The following is a 21770-nucleotide window of genomic DNA, read 5'->3' on the forward strand; positions in this document are numbered from 1 at the left end:
AGCGAGGCTGTGGGGGTTGCCAGTTGGCCCGTACATGTGTCACCCACTATCCCAGATACGACACATATACGCGTCTATACATATATAGACACGTATAAGAATCCGCATATACGTGTGTATATATAAAACACGTTCCTTATACGTTGTTTTTACACACACAAATCAGACAGTTTCCTTATGTCATTATACATATGATATCTCTGGGGTGCGCGTCGTGCCAAACAAAAATGAGCGTCAACTTCTTGTGCTACCGTCTTACATGCCGTCGAGAGTTATCATTTTCTCGTCAGGCCTTCAGGGACTTCTTTTTTTCCACCGAAAAGAAAAACGAGAGGGGTTGATGATCATGATGATACAGAGGAGGAAGGAAAGACAGAGGAGAACCTCGCGTACACGCGTAACATCCGGTCATGCCAAAAACGCGCTTCTTACAAAGTAGTGGTCTCGCGAAGACAAGCCTTGCCTGTTCTTTCTTTATTTATTTTTTTTCTCTACTACATTTTTTTTCTATATCTTAACCAACGGTCTAGTGGCGATAGAGAGAATACAGTCAAGCAGAAATAGTTAAAAGTTGAGAGAGCAAAGAGAACACGCAAGAGGCAACGGGAAAAAAACGGAGAGAATGTGTGAGAGAGAGAGAGAGAGAGAGAAAGAAAGAGAAAGAGAGAGAAAGAGAGAGAGAGAAAGAGCGTGGAAAAAAGAGAAAAGATAGAAAGTGAGACACGAGTTTTTTCGAACGTGCGCCGATTGAAGCCCGGCGAGTCGCGGCTCGTACATACATATATGTATATATACGATATATGTGTATCTGTGTACGCTGTGAGTCGAGTAGCGTCGAAACGAGCGATTTGTCGCGGCGAAGTAGCGGGAACGTGCATATAGCGTCCACGTATCATAAGTGACGGAGGGAAAGAGAAAGACGGAACGAGATATCTGTTCTCTGCTTGAAACGATCACTTCAAAGTAAAAAGAGGAAATGAAAACGGGAACTTTTTTTTGCAAACAAAATAGATGAATAGATAAATAGATAGGTAGATGTATAGATGATTAAATAGATTAAAAAGAAAAAAAAGAAAAGAAAGAAAAAAGGGAAAAGAGTAAGAGAGTGAGAGTGAAAGAGTGGGGGAGAGCAAGAGCGTAAGCGTAAGCGAAAGCGAAAGCGAAAGCGGAGAGCGAGAAGCATTATTACTCTGTGGGGGTGTTACGGACGAGCTAAAGGGAAGACAAGAAGTTGATGTTCTTGTTTGTTTGGTTGCAGGAGTTGATGGGTGTGGATGAGCGGATGTTTGCGTGCATGTACTGCGGTGCCTCGTTCCTCCACCAGAGCAAGCTGGCGCGGCACATCCTCTCGCACAGCCTCGAGTCGCTCAAGTACCGTGAGCAGGCGGCCCACCTGCAGCTGCAGGCTCAGCTGGGTCTCGAACCCGGTATGCACCTGCCGCCAGAGGCCCACTACCCCACCGCAGGTACGATCGAGCCGATGGATCTCGAGCTCGCGGCCCACTCGGACCCGACCTCCGGCGTCGTCCTCTGCAAGTTCTGCGGCAAGTCGTTCCCGGACGTTGGCTCTCTGATAGCCCACCTACCGGCGCATACAGGTGACAGGCCCTTCAAGTGCGAGTTCTGTGGCAAGGCCTTCAAGTTACGCCACCACATGAAGGACCATTGTCGCGTGCACACCGGAGAACGTCCGTTCCGGTGTACGCTGTGCGGCAAGACCTTCTCGAGGTCGACGATACTGAAGGCCCACGAAAAGACACATTATCCGAAGTATGTGCGCAAGTTCCTGTCCCCGAGCCCCGTGGATCCCTCCGAGGAAGAGGCCCCGCCGCCGCCACCGCCGCATCATTGAGTTCGCCTTAGACCGTGCAACAACAGCCACGTTCACCACCGCCGGAGGAAGAATCGCCGATCGATACACCTTCTTCTTCTCCTTCTTCGTTTCCGTTTCCCTGCGTCCTTGTATCGCTTGGACGGGATCAACGCCGTTATAGTTGTTTCATCGATCGCCACCACCGCGATGGAGGAGGATTCTCTCGATAAGAGGCGAATGATCGCGCATCCGACGATTTACCGGAGAATCGACGTCGTTGCCCGCGTGACGCCGGGAATGATGATGATGATGATAATGATGATGATGATGATGATGATGATGCGGTTCGACGAGGGAAAGGGGAACACGGACACGAGCAGTTTTACTACTAGTGGTGCCTCATTCTCATTCGCTCGTTGTTTCTCGTATTTCTTTCGTTATTTATCCCCGATACTATTATTATTATTGTTGTTACTCCTACTACTCCTACTACTCCTACTATTCCTACTACTCCTACTATTACTGCTACTACTACTACTCCTACTCCTACTTACTACTACTACTACTCCTACCGCTACTACTATTACTACTACTACTACTACTACTACTACTACTACTACTACTACTACTACTACTGCTACTACTACTACTACTACTACTATTACTACTATTACTGTTTCTTCTCCTGGTAGTCGTCTGTCATCGTGTCCTTCTCTCGGCACACCAGGTTCCGTCGTTCAGCCTCCTGCTCGTCGTGTTAAACAGCCGAGAAACGTTCGTGCGCCTCCTCCGTTGCTGTGTCACAGGGCGCTCGTCTCCTCGAGTAGTTCCCGTGATCGCTTCTCCCTGTTATCGTTCCTGGTCTCTCCTGTCTTTTCGTTCGTATCCACGGAGGGTGTACACCTCGCGTTCATCGATCCCCACTGAGCGACGAGGCAAAAAGCCGGCGGTGTTTCTAGTTAGTCCTGTGATTTTGGTTAGGATGGTTGGTAAACGCGTGTTCAGAGGGAGGGACACGTTAAAACGAGCTCCCTCGTTTAATCAGTGCTTTAAGACGAAACGTTTAGCTTATATATATATATATCGATAAATTATTGAAGGTATATATATATATGTGAGTGAGAGGAAGAGCGAGAGAAAGTGAGAAAGGAAAGCAGAGTGAGAGGGTGGGAGAGAAAGGGGACAAAGAAGAGAAAAAGAAGATGAATATGAAGAGGATGATGAAGATAGAAGATCGGGTTTTTAAATCGAGATAAATTACGCGAGATACAATTAACGGACAGTGTAAGAGAGGTCGAGTGAGAGGGAGGGAGAGAGAGAGAGAGAAAGAAAGAAAGAAAGAAAGAAAGAAAGAAAGGAAGAAAGAAAGAAAGGAAGGAAGAAAGGAAGGAAGGAAAGGAAGAGGACGAATGGATAAGAAAAAAAAAATTTGAGCCGCCACGGTTGGTGCTTTTAAGAGATTTTCATAAAATGCTGTGAATATTATATTGATTACGATTAACTATAAACTATTGTAATAATGTAATAACGTTGTACGATGTACGATGTGACCGTTGTTGATACGATTGAGAATATTTTATACAGTTGACAAGGGGAAGGGTGTTGGGATTCGCGCGCCGACGATTACGATTATGACACAGAGAAAGGGCTACAGGGGGTCTGGGGAGGGGGGTTGGGTTAGGACTGACGATGGGGAAGGGATGTACGGGGTTAAGGGAGGGTAGAGAAACGTCCACACATGGCGAAATTCGATTCAGTTTGCGTTCGTGGACGTTCGCGGTTCAAACACGACGACGTAGTAAAGCGAAGAAAACAAAATTTTAAGCGCGGCGCGGGGCTGCTAATTAAGTCGCGTTACGAGTGCGCCGGCGTCGATAACGGCTTTTCGAAACTGTTTTTTGCCTCTTTGTCCGTCGCGTGTTTATTTCGTTCTTCTTGTTATTCGTACGCAACGTTCATCTTGCCATCGTTGGCTGAATTTTGCGGTCTTGTTTATTCGAAGCTCGTCGAGAAAAATTATCCAATGTACGTACAACGTACCTTCGATTCTCAGATTCTTCGTTCTTTTATCCGTAAACGCTTTCGGTATATCCGAGAGTTTTCTTAAGTTAATTCACAGGTTGTCATTTAGGCAGCGGATTTAAGTACGAAAGAAATATTATCTCGAAATCTTCGTCTAAGCAAGATTTAAAATCATGGTATCTCGTATGTCTTATCAGATATAACAGAAGCGTTTGTAAAACACTTTCAGGATATTCGAAAGTTTTCTCGGACTAATTCCCGCGGAATATCATTTAGGCAGCAAAGAGGTATCGATGAAATATTATTGTAAAACGTCTGTCTAAGCAGAACTTGAAACCGTACGATCTCGTGCGTTTCATCGGATTTAACAGAGCTATATAGTTAATTACATCGCGTTAACGAGAGATTATCGAATATCATTCGCGAACGTCTGTCTCGGGAAATGTCCCCGGAGCTGCTTCGATGCAGTCGTACATATATACGCGTGTTCACGATTACTCGCGAGCTCTTACCCAATTCCTATCACGCATCGACATAAACACGATATCGAGAGCGCGCGTCGGGCACGCCAAACGCATCGGAGACAGCCAAGTCGGCGCGTGTATCTAACGACGGTGTGTTAGGCCAGCGAACCAGTGCAATATCTAACTCATGACATGACGCAATTCTATCAAATCTTCTAGCCTAATTTCTCGTTTCTACGTTTCCTATAACCGTGGTATTTGCCCGTATTCGCAACTGACTTTTTGCTCCTCCTTGTTTATTTATTTCCGTTGTGTACGAGCTTGCGTAATAAGCCAAGAAGCGGTAGCCAGTCAAAGTTGATCGATCGATCGATTTTCGCCTGATTTATACGCCAACTTTAGAAATCTACCTGACGGATGGAAACGAAGGAAACGAATTATTTATAAAGGAAAGACGAGTCGTGGTTGTATTTTACGTAGTTCGTGATTCTCCTTCCGAGTCGAAGATAGTGCAATAAGAAGAAAAAAAATATGTGAACGGAAGACGAGATGATTTTTTGAAACACGGAAGAAACGTTTCGGTCGATTCGCGCAGCGTTTCTGTCCAGTTCCATCGGCATACGAAATTTTCACCTTCCTTTAAACGATTCGCGAAGAAACGGAAACGGAAGGCAGAACGTGACTTTAACGTACAGAGAAAACATACCTGTTCGAGAAAACACGACGTTATCCTGTAAGCAGGATGTGTGCCGTGTATTCGTGGATCGACGTGGCGGAGATTCCATCGAGGTATGAGAAGCAGAGACATTTAATTACGTAGCTCTTTGAATTTTCTTTTTCTCTTATTTTCGATTTAATGTCTTCTTTGTACTTCTTACTTGTTTGTAGCCGCTAATATCTTTCTTTACAGTGAATATATGGACAGTGAAATCTCCATAACGTATCGTATAAATTGCAAATTCTATTCTCATTTGAAATTTTAGTACCTACCGTTTAGTAATCGCCATTCATTATATACAATATGTATATAATATATATATTTTACCATTTGATTTATCCCAAGTATTAGTTTTTTAATACCGACGATATTCAATAGCGTCCTCGTGTGTCTGCTATTTCAAATACAAGTGGAAAACTAAATTGCCAAAGTTAATATACATGCAGAAATTATACGATCTAAGAACAGGTTTGCAACTCGAGAACAATGAATATTTATGAATGTTTAAACGGTAGAATCTAAATGAAATAGTAATCGGAAAACAGCGTAATTTGTGACAAAATTAGCTGCGTTCTAGGAATTTATTAGGTCTCTGTGGGGAGAAAACTAATTGCATCAAATAATCGTATCAAAAATTCAGAGAAAATTCTGCTTTAATATAATTTCAATAACGCGATTGTTTTGACGGTGGGGATATTGTACGATTACTATCATGCATATATTCGATATAAAGATCACAGGTAAAAGACACGATAGATCATATTTGTGATCGTTCGTAGAAGGGCAATTTTATAAATTGAGTTAAAGATTATATATGTGTTTTTGTTACACGTGTTTCTGCAGCTAACCGCATATTTTACCAACCTCTTCGTACCTTTAAAAATATTGCCTGTCAAGATATGGAAATACTATTTGCCTTAACATTTATACGAGTAGTGTAAGTTTTGTGTGAAATTTTCAATTCATTAGTCGGGTGCACGATTAATATTCACCATCTCCAAAAACGAAGATCTTATTTTCATGAATTTACTTATCACGGCAAGACGATATAAACAATCTCGAATTTCAGGGTAAATTTAAAAAAGTAAAGTTGACAATTTTTCTTCTCCGTTTGCTCGATAACATTTTTCGAGCTAACAAGTTCCTTTCGCTTGTAGATATTTTATCCTTCTCGTGTATTAAAATATCCCTTTCTAATCATAAAATGACATTAATATAGAAAATCGCTATACTTATACAGGGTGGTTGGTAACTGGTGGCACAAGCGGAAAGGGGGTGATTCTTACGCGAAAAAAGAAGTCGAAAATATAGAATAAAAGTTTTTCGTTCGAGGCTTTGTTTTCGAGAAAATCGACTTTGAATTTTCGCTCGGTACGCGTGCGGTACGTTATAACGGATCTCACTGTAGATCGTTGTCTCGATGGAAAAATTAAAAAAAAAATTAAAAAAAAAATGTTTATTCTATATTTTCTAGAATCACCCCCTTTCAGCTTGTACCACCAGTTACCAACCACCCTGTATATTTCACGAGCTTACGACGCTCTTTTGTTCGTCCTTCGTTCGAACGGCGTTGATTTGAAAATATCGCGCTCGCTATACCAACGCCATATCGAATCGCTGATTCGCAGCAGAAACGTCCTGCACAGGATAACCCGAGACGCCTTTTCACGGTGTATCTTATAAACGATGACCTTTCTCCACGATTTGACAATTTTCTACTTCCAAAAAATCGTCGTAAATTCGTTTGTTCGGCGTTTACACGCGTTAGTTCATTGTTTTCGTTCGTACAAAACGTACGAAGCAAGCGTTGCATTGCGGTCAGCGCGATGCACGATGACCTCGCGTTTCTCACGAGCGTTCGGGTGATACGAGAACCAGTATTTGAGCTGTTTATTTTTGTTTTCCTATTAGTTTAGATAAGGTAATTAGCGGGTGTTGGAGTGTAACGAACGATGGCGATGTATCTTTGGTAAATTATTGATCTAGATTTGAAGGGTCTGCAGTAACAAGGAGGTAGCATCACTTTTCCAGTAACTAGAATAAATCAACAAAGATCAATGAAAATCGCATCGATTTTCGGAATTTACTGTAAATTAATAGACCATCGGTATTCGTTATTATTTATATTCGTTATTTTGTATACTTTTCTTTCTTTCTAATAAATACAAGTTAAATGTTAGGAGTTGCCTCCTCGCTGCAGTGAACTCTTTACGTAGTAAATTAAGAATTCGAGGTAACGAGTCAACATCGTTAAAATTAATACGTACAACGCTGGAATCGTCAATTTCCTTTCCTTGGTATCCGAAAAAAGAAATACACGTGTACACACGATAACAGAAATTTACGGAAGTATCTATAATGCACGTTACGCTATCTGACATTCTTACGCTCAATTTCAAGTTACGAGGTGATTGTTTATCGGGTCAATTATACGTATTCTGCCGAATAATTAGAAACACTAAGAGGCTAAGAACAATCAGAAATTGGCAAATATTATTTCGTTTGTTTGTTAACAACAAACTTCCAAAATTGAAGAAACTATTATCTAAATTGCAAATGGAAACAAATTTGCCTATTACTCAACAATCGTACAATTAGTAACCTTCTACTACTTCAAACTTCCTATTTCAAACAATTCCTCGAAGAATTTATTTTTGTCGCGTTACGCTCTTCTACGAAACCGACGATAATTTCCACGATTCTCTTTCCATACTTTCTTCCCTGCTTTGTAACAATGTACGTAATCGTTTAATCGTTTGAATCGCGTGACTCATCCCACGCGTAACTTGCCAGTTGCGCTCTCGATTCTAGATGGAAGAAAAAACGATTCTAGGAATCTTGAGAAGGGGTGGAGGCGCGGCAGGGGTTTCATCGAAACGTTCGTTTCGATCGTTCGACATTTGGAACGCAATTGCGGTCGATGCAGTCGTGCAGGACGAACTGCGTTTTTTTTCCTCGGACGCATTGTATATTTAGTAGCCGGCTACTTTCCACCACCGTCCTCCTGCTCCTCGCAAGAGACCCTCGCGAATGGAGTCCCTGGTAATCGATCGATCCGTGAAATATTCATAGTGTTCCGTGTGCGGAGGCCCGTGGTACTGCAACGAAGGACTCGACCACGGGACCTCTGGTCGCTATCGATTAATCGAAAGGCTCGCCGTGCACGATTTCGGTGTCGTCACAGACGAAACGTGAATATTAATCCCGTCACCAGACCTCGGTTCGTCCCCGTTGCGGTTACGACGAGGGATCAAAAGTTAATGCGTTTCATTTCGAATCCTCTCGAATCCTTTCCTCGCGTTTAATTCTACTCCCGGCTCTCTTGTTATTTTTCTTTCCCTTTTCTCCATTTGGTTTCCTGGCTGGCCGCCAGATCTGATTCCAGAAGGGATTAGGGAGTTTCAAGCTTGTAAACTGGAAACGATTCGCTTCCACTTTTTGCAACACTTTGACGCGAGTCTTTCTTCGCTTTTTTTTTTTTTGTTGTTGTTCCCTGCTCCCTTTTATTTTTCTTTTTTTTTTCTTTTACTCTTTTAATTTGCGTTTCTATTCTGGCTACGTTTTTAATCGAAGTATCGACGTTTGTTCGATGATTGACAGCCGCGTAAAAAGCTCGGTACGTCGATCATGGAGCTTTACCGGCGAGTGTACGCGAGCTGGTTGTCGTCTTTGCATCCAGTTTGACGAAGTTCGCGTCCGAACGCTTCCCGCATATGCTGTTGTTTTTGTTTGGAAATTTTATTGCATTGGAGAAATCAATTCTGCTTCCTCGCGTTGGTACTCTAGAAATACTCGGTTCGATAGAGAGTGATTGAAATATGAAATTATCATTGATTTCTTCGCACTCGTTTCTTCGAATTTTTCAAAATGAAATTATAACATCGATCGGTTGTAGTTTGATCAGCTTTTTACGCGCTTTATTTCTATACTTGAAAATCAATAACACGAATTTCGAATGCTTTTTCAAATATTAGCCACTTCACGATATTTTGATTACATTTCCATGGAATTTATTTCCCATTTTACTCATTCTTCTGAATTTAAATGGCGCAATTATTATCTTTTGTATTATGAAATTAAATTCTCGGAACTTCTTGCTCGAACCATACACATACAAGCTTTCACATAAATAACTAGAAGGAGAGAGTTAAATGTTATTGCTTTGCAATTTATATTCAATTACAACATGAAAAATGATATTTCTTTTTCAAATGTGATTTTCACTCGCATTATCGATACTTGCTAAAGGATAATCTATTGTTATCTCTGCGAATCATTCCAAATAGAGTTTCGTAAACACTTTTCCCCTGCGTGAAACTCGCGAATTTCTACGTTAACGATCGCAATTGATTCAACCTGTTCGTTTCGTTAAAATTTATGAAATCCTTACACGTTCGGGTAATATAGGGGAATTACGTATTTATCGAGCTAAATACCCTTCGAGGAATAAATTTCGTGTAATTTAACAAACGATGAATAAATACACGATCACCAAGAAATTATGAACCATTAAAACGCGGCTTGTTGTCGGTAGCATTCCGACCTATTTGCAATTTTGCCAATGCTACTACAACTGGTACAGTACTTGATACTTTTTCACAAGCAATCAGCATTTCGTTCTATTTTACTTTGCCACTCGGTATGCATTTGTTTCCATACGAGCGAAAAAGTAGGCAAAGAATTTCATTCCAAGCATTTTAAAAGGACTAATCAAACAGTAAGATTCTTTCGTATTTATCACGCTTGTTATTACGAATATAAGTCGAGCGAGAAAAGGAGGAATTTCAGTGGATCTAAACAATTAAAAGGGAATAATCGAGGAATAGAAAACCTGAAAAGAGTACATATTTGATTTGTTATTTTTATACGAATGTCATATTCGGAGATGATTTGCATTATCATTCGTTTCAGTTGATCGAGCGGTCATTCTATTTAAAAATATTATCTTACCATTTTATTCACATATATAATCAAATTTTTCGCATTGTATTAAAAGTACTAATATCAAAAATTGAAAAAGACTCCTGGACATTGAATCGTACGTGAAATTTCGACTAATAAAGGGAATCGGTGTTGGTCGAGTTAAAATAAAATTCTCTATAATCGGATTAGTTTGGTATCATTGATTAACTTACGGCAATTGTACTAATACGTTCCCGACAAGAATGGAACGTGTCTTACCGATCGTTTAATAAAGAATCGTGTTAGCAATGTTCGTTAGGTCGCAGAAATTGACAAAATTGCCGGTGTTTTGATCTTGTCGATTCACAGAAATTTCCTAATAAATAATTTTCAGAGATAAACGCAAAAATCATATATGCTCATTCGTGTCCAAAATTGATAAGCTTTTTTTTTTTTTTTAGTAAAACGACATTCTCGATTTTTACTGTTCCCATTTTTCTTCCAATAGTTTGAATAATTATATGTGTAGAATGACGTGACATATCTGACAATAATAAGCGTAGGAAGAAATTAATATTTATTTTTCATTTTAAACGCTAATTTTAAATATTAATTTTTCAAAATAGAACGATTTTTCTCTTAATGATAAACAATTGACAAATACCTATTATCTATCATCCCAAACAATGAAAAGCAAAATACACGAATGAATATCCATCGATTCGATAAAAGTCTCGATACCAAGAGGTAGTTGTAATGCAGAACGCAGCGAAGCTTAGATAAATTGTGTGAAATCTAAACATACACACGCGTCGCAGTACAATTTTTCACCCGATCGAGCCAGAATCTTTATCAATCTTTATAATTTGCGACGACTTATGCAACCAATAAGTTTATCGAATAACCTTCCCAACAAAATTTATCGTTATATGAATCATCAACTCACAGTTAGATCGTTCCAACTTAGACCGTTTCACGCACGGATCCACCATGTTCGATAAGAAAATTCACGCGAGATTTCGAGCGATCGCGCCAAAGAAACGTATCAGAGAGAAAGAAAGAAGAGTAATTTCTCGACTAAAAAATAAATAGAATTTTTCAGGCTCGTTATTCTTAAAAAAATCAGCGTGGAACAAGCGTTTTACCGAATTTAGGTAGCTCTCTTTTTCGTATTTGCGTTGTCACGTAAGTTTCCGCGCGATGGCATCGAACGTTCGCTCTCACCTCGCATTTTCCGCGAATCCTGATCGTCCCTGATAAGCCAGATCGACGTTTAAACCGCGCGTGATTCTGCGTTTAATCGAGCTTTAATTTTCAGTGATGCACCCGGCTCGTCCCAAACCCTACGACCAATCGAATTCGATCGACTCGACACAAAACGCTCGATCAATTTATAACGAGCATCGATTAACCGTCAGAGACAATTCCTGGAAACATTTGTCGAACAGGGAACACGTAGACCGTCGAAGGATATCTTTGATAACTTGCAAAATAACGTGCAGATTGTTTCAAGTACTTTGCTTCTCGGCGACAAAGCTATCGAGTTTTCTTTTTGTCGTGACAGTGCGAATTATTATACAAGATGTCTTGCAAAGTGTAGTACTATTAAGTAGACTGTGCTTTATTTTATTTAAAAAAAATATCTAAAAAGTTTTTTCTTTGGTAAAAGAAATAATTACATAAGGAACGATTACAAAGGAACACTTACAGTTTTCCATTAGCTCAAACAGAACATTAAAACAGCATTCTCTCATCGCTAAATTTAAAGACTTACGGATAAACGTATTTATGAATCGAAATAGTAACTTTTCGCGTGAAAACAATATCTCAATTGGGCAAAACTATCCAAGTGATATTTCTAGCGCTAAATCTAAGCCTTCGTTTTGGTATTTTCTATCTACATTTCCTATTTGGGTTGTGCTCCGTTAGATGACAAGGGATGTCCAATTCCAAGTCATTATTCAGAAGTAAAATCAAATCGCGATTCATTTGAACGAAGTTTCTTCGTTTTACGCTCACGTTTCTGTAAAGAATCATAGAAAAATCTTACAAGACACTTTGTATATTAATTCCGTATTACTTCATTACGATCTCTTCGTTCGTTCCAACGATCAAGTATTTTTCCATCGATAATAGGCTTCTCGTTGCTTATTTCAAAAATGTTTCTGTAAATAGCGTAGTTCGCAAAATCGAACAACAATTTCAAGAAGCTTCCTCCTTCTTCGTGATACGCAGTAACTAACGCAAACTCCAATTTTAACGGTAACAAAGAAAGAAGCTTCGATCAAACAGAAGCTCGAACAAACAAGCCAGAAGTTAAACAACTACGACGAACTCGATTCTGTAATAATAAAAAAAAAAAGAAAAAAATTCCCCAAAAGATCAGTCAATGAGTTTCTCGATATCGGAGAAAAATTCGACAAACGTCGAACGAGAAAAGCCAGAAAACGATCGATATTGCCAACGAAGAACAGAGTCGTTCAATCTTGCGAAACGATCGCGAGCGAAAGAGAACGCGAAAAAAGAAAAGAGAGAGAGAGAGAGAGAAATTGGTCTGTACGATGCGAGGCGAACGTTTCGTAGGAGCGGAATCCTTATCCGGTTAGCGGGCGATTGCCGCGGAAAAATCGCAATTAACGAGAAGAGCCGGCCGTTACGAGCGTAACCTTGCAATCGTAAAGGTCTAAAAATATAATGAACGCACGGAAAACTGCATAATGCATCGACCCAACTGCGCGCTGCGTTATCGCGCTCGCGAGCCACCGAGCGAGCATGCATGCATGCATGTATGTACAGCGTGCACGTCACGACAGATAAATCGTAAATTGGACAGTGACGCTCAATTTTGCGTGCGAACCGCGTCGCGAATTTTTCCCTCGCTCGCGATACCGCTAGGGGTTGTCACGTTGAATGGTGGAAATTACGAATTTTGCAGTCAACACTTGTTAGAGGCTAGCTGACTAATTTCGAGTGTGCGAGTCACACGAATTTGCAATTTGATAAAACAGACGTATGCATTAATGTGCAGTTTTGATCGATATAAGTGGTAAAATGGTAACCTTGTTTTTCGATTTTATTACATTTAATCGTTAATTCGGCGTGATTAGATCGTAGGTGATCTTGGAACGATTTGGATTTGGTTTGGGCTGGGTTTCGTTCGTTTTTTAGCTATTTAATGTTAATTGAAATTTCATGTCTCAAGTATATGATATATAGTGGCTACAAAAGAGTATTTGCTCGTATCCTTATTTTCCAGTGAAACTTTCCTTTATCAAGTTTTATATTTGGTATCTATCAGGTTTCTATATTCTGTTTTATGTAAATTTCATTGTCGTAGTATCCAAATTTTGTAATAATATGAAAATGATACGCTAAGTGATACGAAATTTAGTATACGCGGACTTAATTAATTAGTTTGCAAATGCTGTGATATATACAATGATTTGCAAATAGTTCTCGTAGTCACTGTATTCTCAGATTAATGACCATTGGCACAGAGCGATTTAAATTATATTTCAGTTAAACCACGTGATTTTAATTTTTACTTAAATTCCACATCTTATGTCGTAGATACATAGAATTATATCTAAAATTATGAAAGATTAAAAGTCAGGCGAATCACCTATGATCTACGATCTAATGATTAATAATCGAGGATTAATGTCTCTTTTAATTAGAAAATAGTAAGTTTCTAAGCTATTATTAGCGAAACGTTGAATTCTTAAAAATAGATATCTTCGACTGGAGAAAAATAACGCTACTACCGAATCTCTGTCAGATTTGTGACACTTCGTTCTAGATCGCTCCATTTACACGTGAAAACTTCATTTGAATAATATAGCGAGGGGTATTTTTGTTTGAGCAATGAAAGTTCTATTTCCGCTGATTATTACGAGCCATCGTTGACCCACGAGGAAAGAAACGTATTTTCGAAATTGTTCGCGGAAGGTAAATTCGTCGACGAAACCTGTACAAAAATTTGTTCGTTACACAAATGTGGACGATGTGGCAGTGAACAAGTTAACTGAATTTTCTACACTTAAAAATCTCTATCGACGGTAGCGATAGAAATACCGAAAGACATTAGGTGGAAATTTGGAATATTTGTAATTACATACCGATAGATATTTAGTAAATTTTGGTGTTGAACATTTCTGATGATCAAACATGGATGAATTCGATGAAATTTACAGATATTTGATGGCGTATGTAATGATTTTTGTATTTTGTTCGATCGAAGTTCGTCAAGATTTCCAGAGAATTATTTTTCCGGATAACATTGTCGTTTTTTAAGTCGATATTCATTCGGAATTCTATTTCAAACATGAATCATCTAGCGAAGCTTAGCTGACTGTAATATTTCCTAGTTATTCTAAAAGCCGTGATTTCTTAAGTTATAGTTCTTTTCAATCGAGCCCATTAAAAAAAAAAAAAAAATGAACTCTTTTTTACGCGTAACTTTCTCAAGAGTCTAATATTATGTAACGAGCACCAAAGAGTTTCCTTCGCCGTCGTTAAAACTTTATTTGTTCCTGTCACTTATACGAAGTCATTCGTTAAGCGTGACCATAAATTGTCACGAATGCGTATGCGGTGTAAGAAAATCGTTAGCGCGTAGAAAGAATAATTTGCACTTAAGGAGACGTAACAGTAAAAAGTACAGATAGCAGTTGAGAATTTAGATGAAATTGCCGGTAGGTTTGCACATCTGACCGTGCAACTTTTACGTGGAACAATTGTTGGAATGACGTACGCAAAGTAGGGAAGGGTAATTGTCCTGTGCATGCGGAACGCAAAGAAAGGGAGGACATTGTAAGCGCAAGGGGAAACGGATCGCCTGTGATCAGACGTATTTTACGATACCACGGACATTACATTTTCCCATAAATTTAGATAGCTGTTTCAAAAATTAAAGAGCGCAAGTTCTAGAATACAAATTTACTTGCTGTTCGATGTAAAATTCATGACCGTATATTTTCGTTTCTTTTTGCGTGAAACAGCCATAAAATCTTCTTTTTCCACATGAAAATTTCATCACACGATATCTCTTTAATTTAAACGTATGATTATTTAGATTTGTATAGCTACTTTTTAGATCTCTTGATAACATAGGCACGTTGTTAGTGTATGTACATGTCCTGCGTATAATTTTGTGTAAATTTGGGAGCAGAGATGCGTTGAATATTATCTTTTGGTTACCTCATTGCGGAACGTTCGGTACTCTTGTTCAATGGAATTATGTATTTTTGTCCTGCTATTAATTACTGATTAATTATAGCGATATAATTTTAGCAATTGCAAACAGATAAACATGCTGACGAGCATGAATTTAGTTTTGCAAATTAATTCAATAATTTCTACGTCATAAATTGGAAACGGTAATTAGATTGGATATCTGTTATTATTTATTGAATCATTCAGTAAGTAATCGATCAAAACGCCGTTTATATGCATGCATGTTAAAATATCTGATAAACGTGATAAAAACTGCTTGATGGTATTAATAACTGTCGAGTAACTCCATTAACGGTCTCGAGGAAAATTAGCGCGTACGAAACGTATTTTCCAAATAAATCTCTAATCGGAGATAGTTTCTTCGAAATATCATACATTTGGTCCAAGTAACTTTTAAACGTTCGAATACTTTTATCCAAACATTAACCAGTTCGTTGTTCCAGACATATAACGATTATCTATCCAACAATTTTTGCAATTAATACGATATAGTTATACGCGTGTAATCGATCACGATCCATCAGATTCGAACTTTAGAAAATCTACATTTCATACGCATTAACCCGATACCAAATCAATTGCAAAGATTCTACATATTAAAAAACAGTCTGTTTGTCGACCAAGAGTACTCAGCTTCTCGAGCGTTATGCATTTCCAACATCCTATCGCGCGAAGAATTATACCTCGTTAATTGCGATTCTCCGAATGAAAGAAAGAAAGATAGCGGAAACTTCCATGTGTACTTCTACGCACGCACACATACACACAAACACACACAAACGTCCATGTAAAAAGAAGAAAAAAAAAACAGAAACGACCGATCGTTTTCCACGTTTTCCCTAAGAGGGCCACTCTCTCGTTCGTTTATCGCGGCGCGTTTCATTTTCACGCGTTGGTGATTCTCGACGACGCGACGCGACGTATCGTCTCCTCGACTCAATTACCAATTTACGGAGAGCGATCGCGGGCCACGATTCCGGATAATCATCGTGGCCATTGGAGCAGGGACGAGCACGAGGTGAAGCCAGGTGAAAGAGAAGACTAATCTGTTCGGTATCGAAGAGCCGTTAATTGTATCGCGAGGAGAAAACGATCTTTTAATCCGTGTTCGAACCCTGATCGCTGACGCTGAACGATTTCAAGGATCTGGCTGTCGCTAACTGCTGGCGTAATTCGAACGCCATCTTTGTCGTCGTCGACGTCGTCCTATTTACACGCACGCACAGGGCGCCAGTTTTCCCTTGATGGGTGCACGGACACGTTCGAGGTCGCAATTACGCCGCGAAACGCGGAACAACGATCGCCCAGTAAAGTGCAATCGAGAAGAGAATTAATGAACGCCGCGCACCGCTGACGTAGAGTACAATCAATTAGTAAAGTTCCAATTAACGTAGGTTTTAGGTCATCCCGATGGTTGCCGCGTGCACCGAATCGACTGATCGCGGCCTCGACTTCCGCACTCTCGCGACCATTAAGATCCCATCGCGTGAACAGCTTTCTCAATTTTATCGGACCAAGTCTGTCAAAGAATTCGTCCAGAATTTTCCTCTGGATTATTATTTGCTTTGTTTATTCTTTTTTTTTTTTTTTTCTTTTTCTTGCTAATCGATCCATTTGACGTTCTCGTCTCCTCAATCGGAAGATCTTCTGTGTTTGGTTTAGGGAGCGCAATTTCCTGTATTTGGTTCGATAGGTACGAATTTTCGGGGAGGTACTCGTATTTGTCTGTCGCCAGTAGCTAATACGTCGTATCTAGTATCGTTTCATTTTTCAAAATATCGCGCATGCACTTCGTAAGAGACACACGACTCAAACTTTCAGGAAAAGCGAACAATTGTTTGGAAACATAGAAACCAATTACTTTCTAAACGCATAATATTGACGCGGGGAACAGACTCTACGAAGTGGTGGACAAATATTATCTCCGTAATCTTTCATTCTTAGCCCTTGATATTCTACTTGGACGATTTTTACGCTCTTCTAACGCGGAATTGAATTATTTTGAGTTGTAACAACTTTTGAAATACATTTGCGTATATTGAAATATTTGAAGTTCTTCGTGTTTTTTTTTTTTTTTTTTTTTTAATGATAGAACTTCGGTTTTCTTCTGTTTCGACGTCGTAGATAGGACATTTAAACTGAAAAAGGGTAGTTATATTTATTCGAAAAGGTTTGGAGGCTCGACAGTAGGTTTCTAAATATTTTCTTGTTAATTGTCGAGAAGATTCGATGGAAATAATTATACTTAAAACTATAGGCATTGGTTCTATACATTTGGACTAATTAATGATTCGATTTAAGGATAGTGGAAAATAAGCGCGCAAGTATAGAAGCTCTGAGGAACAAACAACGACAGAAAGAATCTTAAAAGTCGTTTTAATCGAGTGAATAGGAAAGAGATAACTACGCAAATTTGAAATCTTTCTCTTCGCTTCGTTCCTAATTTGTTGTTTCTACTATTACTTCTATTTGAAAGTGAGAAATTAAAACGAATTATTATAGTACAAAAATTATTTAGATTTACGTAAAACTAGGATGATTTTTTCTAGAGATAATCGTTTTCTTAAACCAAGTATATATAACCTCTACCAATTTGTTTAGCGTATTTAGAGGTTAATCAGAGAATTTTTTTCTTCGATTACGAATATTTTAGAAGTTAAATCGTTGAAATATCGACAAGCAAGCTTTTCAAGCTCTATAATTTATACTTCAAAAAATGTGCAATATAATTTGATAAATTATTCGAGCAATTTATCGAACGTTGTTAAAAATCTAGAAATTTTTACGAGACTCACCCGTCGTCGGTTATAGTTTTCCTTATTTTCCACGTACGTATCTCTATATTTCCCTTCAATAACTATGTTATCTACGTTTAATTTTCGTTTGTTTCGTCGAGGGGCATTTATTATTCTGAAAATCGAATATTTCTACTTGTATTTCCTATTACTCTTTTATTTAAACAATAATTTATTATGTTATTATCCGAGCATTTTTGACACGAACGTCCACGTTTTCGCCGAGACGCAACGCCACCCCTTTCAACCTCTTTGTCTTCGAGACTCGCGAAACGGAATAAAAGCGATATGCGGTACGAGAACGAATTCTAACCGCGAACCTCGCGAAGACCATTCGATTTTCGATCTCATCTTCGTCATCGTCGTGAAAACTGCACGTGCCTCGAATTCTATCGTACACCGGTCCCTCTATATGTATATACGATAATAGAAAATGAACGTAAGCGATATAAGTATTTCACCTAGATACTTAGATCCTCTTGTTAATGTTTAGTTTAATAATCGTTCGCCAAAAATACTGAAAAGGTGAAAAAAAGAAACGAAAAAAAAAAAAAGAAAAAAGAAAGAAAGAAGAAAGGAAACGCAACTCTGATCGATGCTGTATATTATAGGTTATATCATATCATAGATAGACTATGGATGTTTGTGCAAAACGATATTTTTATAAATACGACGAAAAAAAAAGGTAGGATCTATATAATGTTTCGTTTCGCTTATCGAATATCCTAACGAATATCTTACTTCGAATATTTCATATATTTCTGCGTATTACGTCTTATTTTACTTAAATTTTCTATAAACGCATAAATATCCGTATTCTATTATACTTGCGTATAAGTTATGTTGCATCTTGGGGAACGAATTCTCTAGATAGGCGACGAAGCACGTTGCTTTTATTATTATTACGTTTATTTTATTATTACTTTGTTTGATTATCCTTACATAGAAACCTTGAAGAACGGTTGATTATTATTTTTGCGAATGGAAGTAAGAAATTTTTCGTTGTGGTTCTTTAAGATGCAAGACTGGACACTTAAAGAAGAGGGGAAAGCTTCGATTCGGCTCCTAAAGATCTTGGAATCCCTTAGCTCTTAGTTCGGCGAAGTAGCTCTCGAGTTTCTGTTTTGAAGTTCCTAAAGACTCGTTCTAACTCAATTGTATATAATATATAGGCGATAGATCGTACTTAATAGCGTAACTAAATGTAAACGTCCTATCGTTTGTAGATAGCGCGTAAGTGAACGTTCGAGATATCCAAAATCCGACGCGGAGCCTGAAACGTTGCTGTTTAACATTTGTCTAGGCGCGTTTCGTTCTTCTTCGTTTTATCTTACTTTAACTCTTCCCCTCGCACATGGCCTTCATCGATGATATTATAAACGTATAATTTTTGACAAATATTCTCACACCTAGCCAATACCTTTACACCTGCATAACGAGTCCTGTCCGTCGATATACTTAAGATCATCGATATTAAATTTCGAATCTATCGATGTTTATTTTTGATATTAAAGTTCCCTTACTTTCGTCATAATATCGATTAATTGGATTTTAATATTGACGATTGAAAGTTCGTCTTTATAGGATCGAATTGGTTTTTGCGTGATTCACTTTTTTCTAGTATTTTTATTGCGTTTTAGTTAAAGGAATATGACTAGAACTACTGACGATTTATTCCTGACGTTTGAACATTTTATCAGAATAATGGCGAACGATCTTTTAACTTTTTTTAAATACTTCTTAACAGCCAACGATCCTCGAAATGGCGAAAATATAAACAATCGAAAAGTTAGAAGATCTATTTGCCAAATTAATCGCTATCGAATCGAACATGTTAAAACATTTTATAGATATGCAAACAACCCGTGTTTAAAAATTGATCGTGTACTATTCTCTTGATGTATTTAATATCAAACAACCCTTCGAACGGTGATGAGAACATAAATCATGAAGAAAATGTAACATCTCCCAAGTTGATCATTTCTCGGCTCAATGTATGGAAAGGCGAAGAGTAGATCTTCGACGACGGCTTATTCATAATTTTTCAAACTCTCGTTCCACGATCTTTTCTGTAAAATAAAAAGATGTGCGAGGGGGGACACGAACCCTTTCCGTCCACGAACGTTGTGACACATTATTAAGTTAAGTTTACCTCGCGTAACACTGATCAGTACGTTTGGCGAAGATTCTTCACTTGTACTTTCGTAGCGTTTTCTAGCGTAGAAATTGTATTAGGATCGATTTGTAAATAGAAGGTAACGCCGTAGCATATCTCGCCCGTATCTCTTGCCAGGGGGTGTCACGTTGGAATACACACATACACATATCCGATTAGATTTAATTCCTAATTAGAGTTCCTGTTGAAGGCAGCTTACCGTTTGTTAACGGGGTGGACTCTCTATTCTCTATATTCTTCCCTTTTTTTCTTTTTTTTTTTTTTGCGAACGCGCGTTAAAACGATCGTAGCCAGCGGAAATCGACTTTGCTGGACGCTTACCAATCGAATCTCGTCCGGTTCGTTTCGTTTCGACTGGTCGGTGATCGTCCTTTTCAATGGATTAACCATTTCAACAGTCGATCTGATAAGGGAGAAGTTACGAATTCTCTTGAAAAACCGTTGAAAAAATTGTTTCGTTGGTGTTTGTTAGAAATATGATTATCGAGAGAGTTTGCCGATTTGCTGATTTCTATATATTAGTAATGTAATTGCGGAGAATGTTACGCGTTAGAGAATTATCGAGAGAAATCGGTGGTTATTATCTTTACTAGATTTATCAGGTATATAATACGTATATCGGATGTAAAATCGGATATTTAATGGAAAAATTAATCGAGAGAAGAATCGGTTTAATTGCCGTGCCGCTTTTAGTCGTATATTAAACAGGCAATCGACGAACGTGCAAAGATGAGAATATCGGAGGGTCGTGTAGGCGACCACCGTAATTCTATCATTTCTCGTGCTGATTTCCCTTAATTATCATTTAGCGGATGGTATTGACAGTATTAAAAGAGTTACAAAGAGTTTTAGATATCCGTGTCGTGGTTGTTCCGACAAGATACATACGAGAAACACAAATTACATTGAACATACGGAAAACGGAAAACACATAATATATACATATATATATATATACATATAAGAAATATATAAAATACACACATACTTATTATACACGATATAATAGTACGCGTATACTAAACGAAGGAAAGCTATAATAATACAATATATATATATATATATTTATAGACGTATGTACACGGATTAACTACGAAAGATACAACACGAGGACGCGTAATTGGCAAGCACTTTTTACGAAGTACAAGACGTTAATAGGATTTTATTAGTACCGACCGGATGTGACGCGCGTGTTCCAGTGTGTGGGTGGGCCAGGATACGTGGATACGACGTGTATGAAGTGCGTGTGTGTCCGTATGTGCGTAGGTGTGTGCGTGGAAAATAACGTAACGAAGAAAACGTCGAAAAAAAAAAGAAAAGAGAGAATTTTTGCGCGGAACGATCCTGCGTGTATACTTGATGAGAAAGATTGATTTAATTATAGGGTTAGGGGAGAGACAGGAGTGAGAACAAGGGCGTTGCATGTACGATAATAATTATTTAGGTACCTATTCTAGACGTGTATACGTATATATCTATATATCAATATACACATAAACATACGTATATATGTGTGTGTGTATATATATGAATATATTACGTACAATACACAGGCATACATGCGAAACCTATAAAACGATTAACGCGATTAATTAATGTTTTTTTCCGGACTAAAGTTCCTTGGGGGTAACGCGTTTGGTACGTG

The 21770-nt window shown here is 38.5% G+C and overlaps 1 protein-coding gene across 3 annotated transcripts in view; it reads left to right on the forward strand.

Annotated features, from left to right (window-relative positions):
• LOC117204248 (zinc finger protein 628-like) overlaps window positions 1-21770 on the forward strand; it is a 103838-nt gene that overhangs the window by 41222 nt on the left and 40846 nt on the right. Inside the window, exon 4 of one of the 3 annotated variants that reach the window (XM_033441460.1) lies at window positions 1259-2321. The exons of the other annotated variants lie outside the window; for them this stretch is intronic. Within the exon in view, the coding sequence (XP_033297351.1) occupies window positions 1259-1852 (594 nt within the window). The 3' untranslated portion in view covers window positions 1853-2321. Of the gene's footprint in view, window positions 1-1258; window positions 2322-21770 lie in introns of those variants that run through there. 3 annotated transcript variants of the gene reach the window in all.

Source organism: Bombus bifarius, unplaced genomic scaffold (genome assembly GCF_011952205.1).
Source record: "Bombus bifarius isolate JDL3187 unplaced genomic scaffold, Bbif_JDL3187 scf7180000007977, whole genome shotgun sequence".
NCBI lineage: Eukaryota > Metazoa > Arthropoda > Insecta > Hymenoptera > Apidae > Bombus > Bombus bifarius.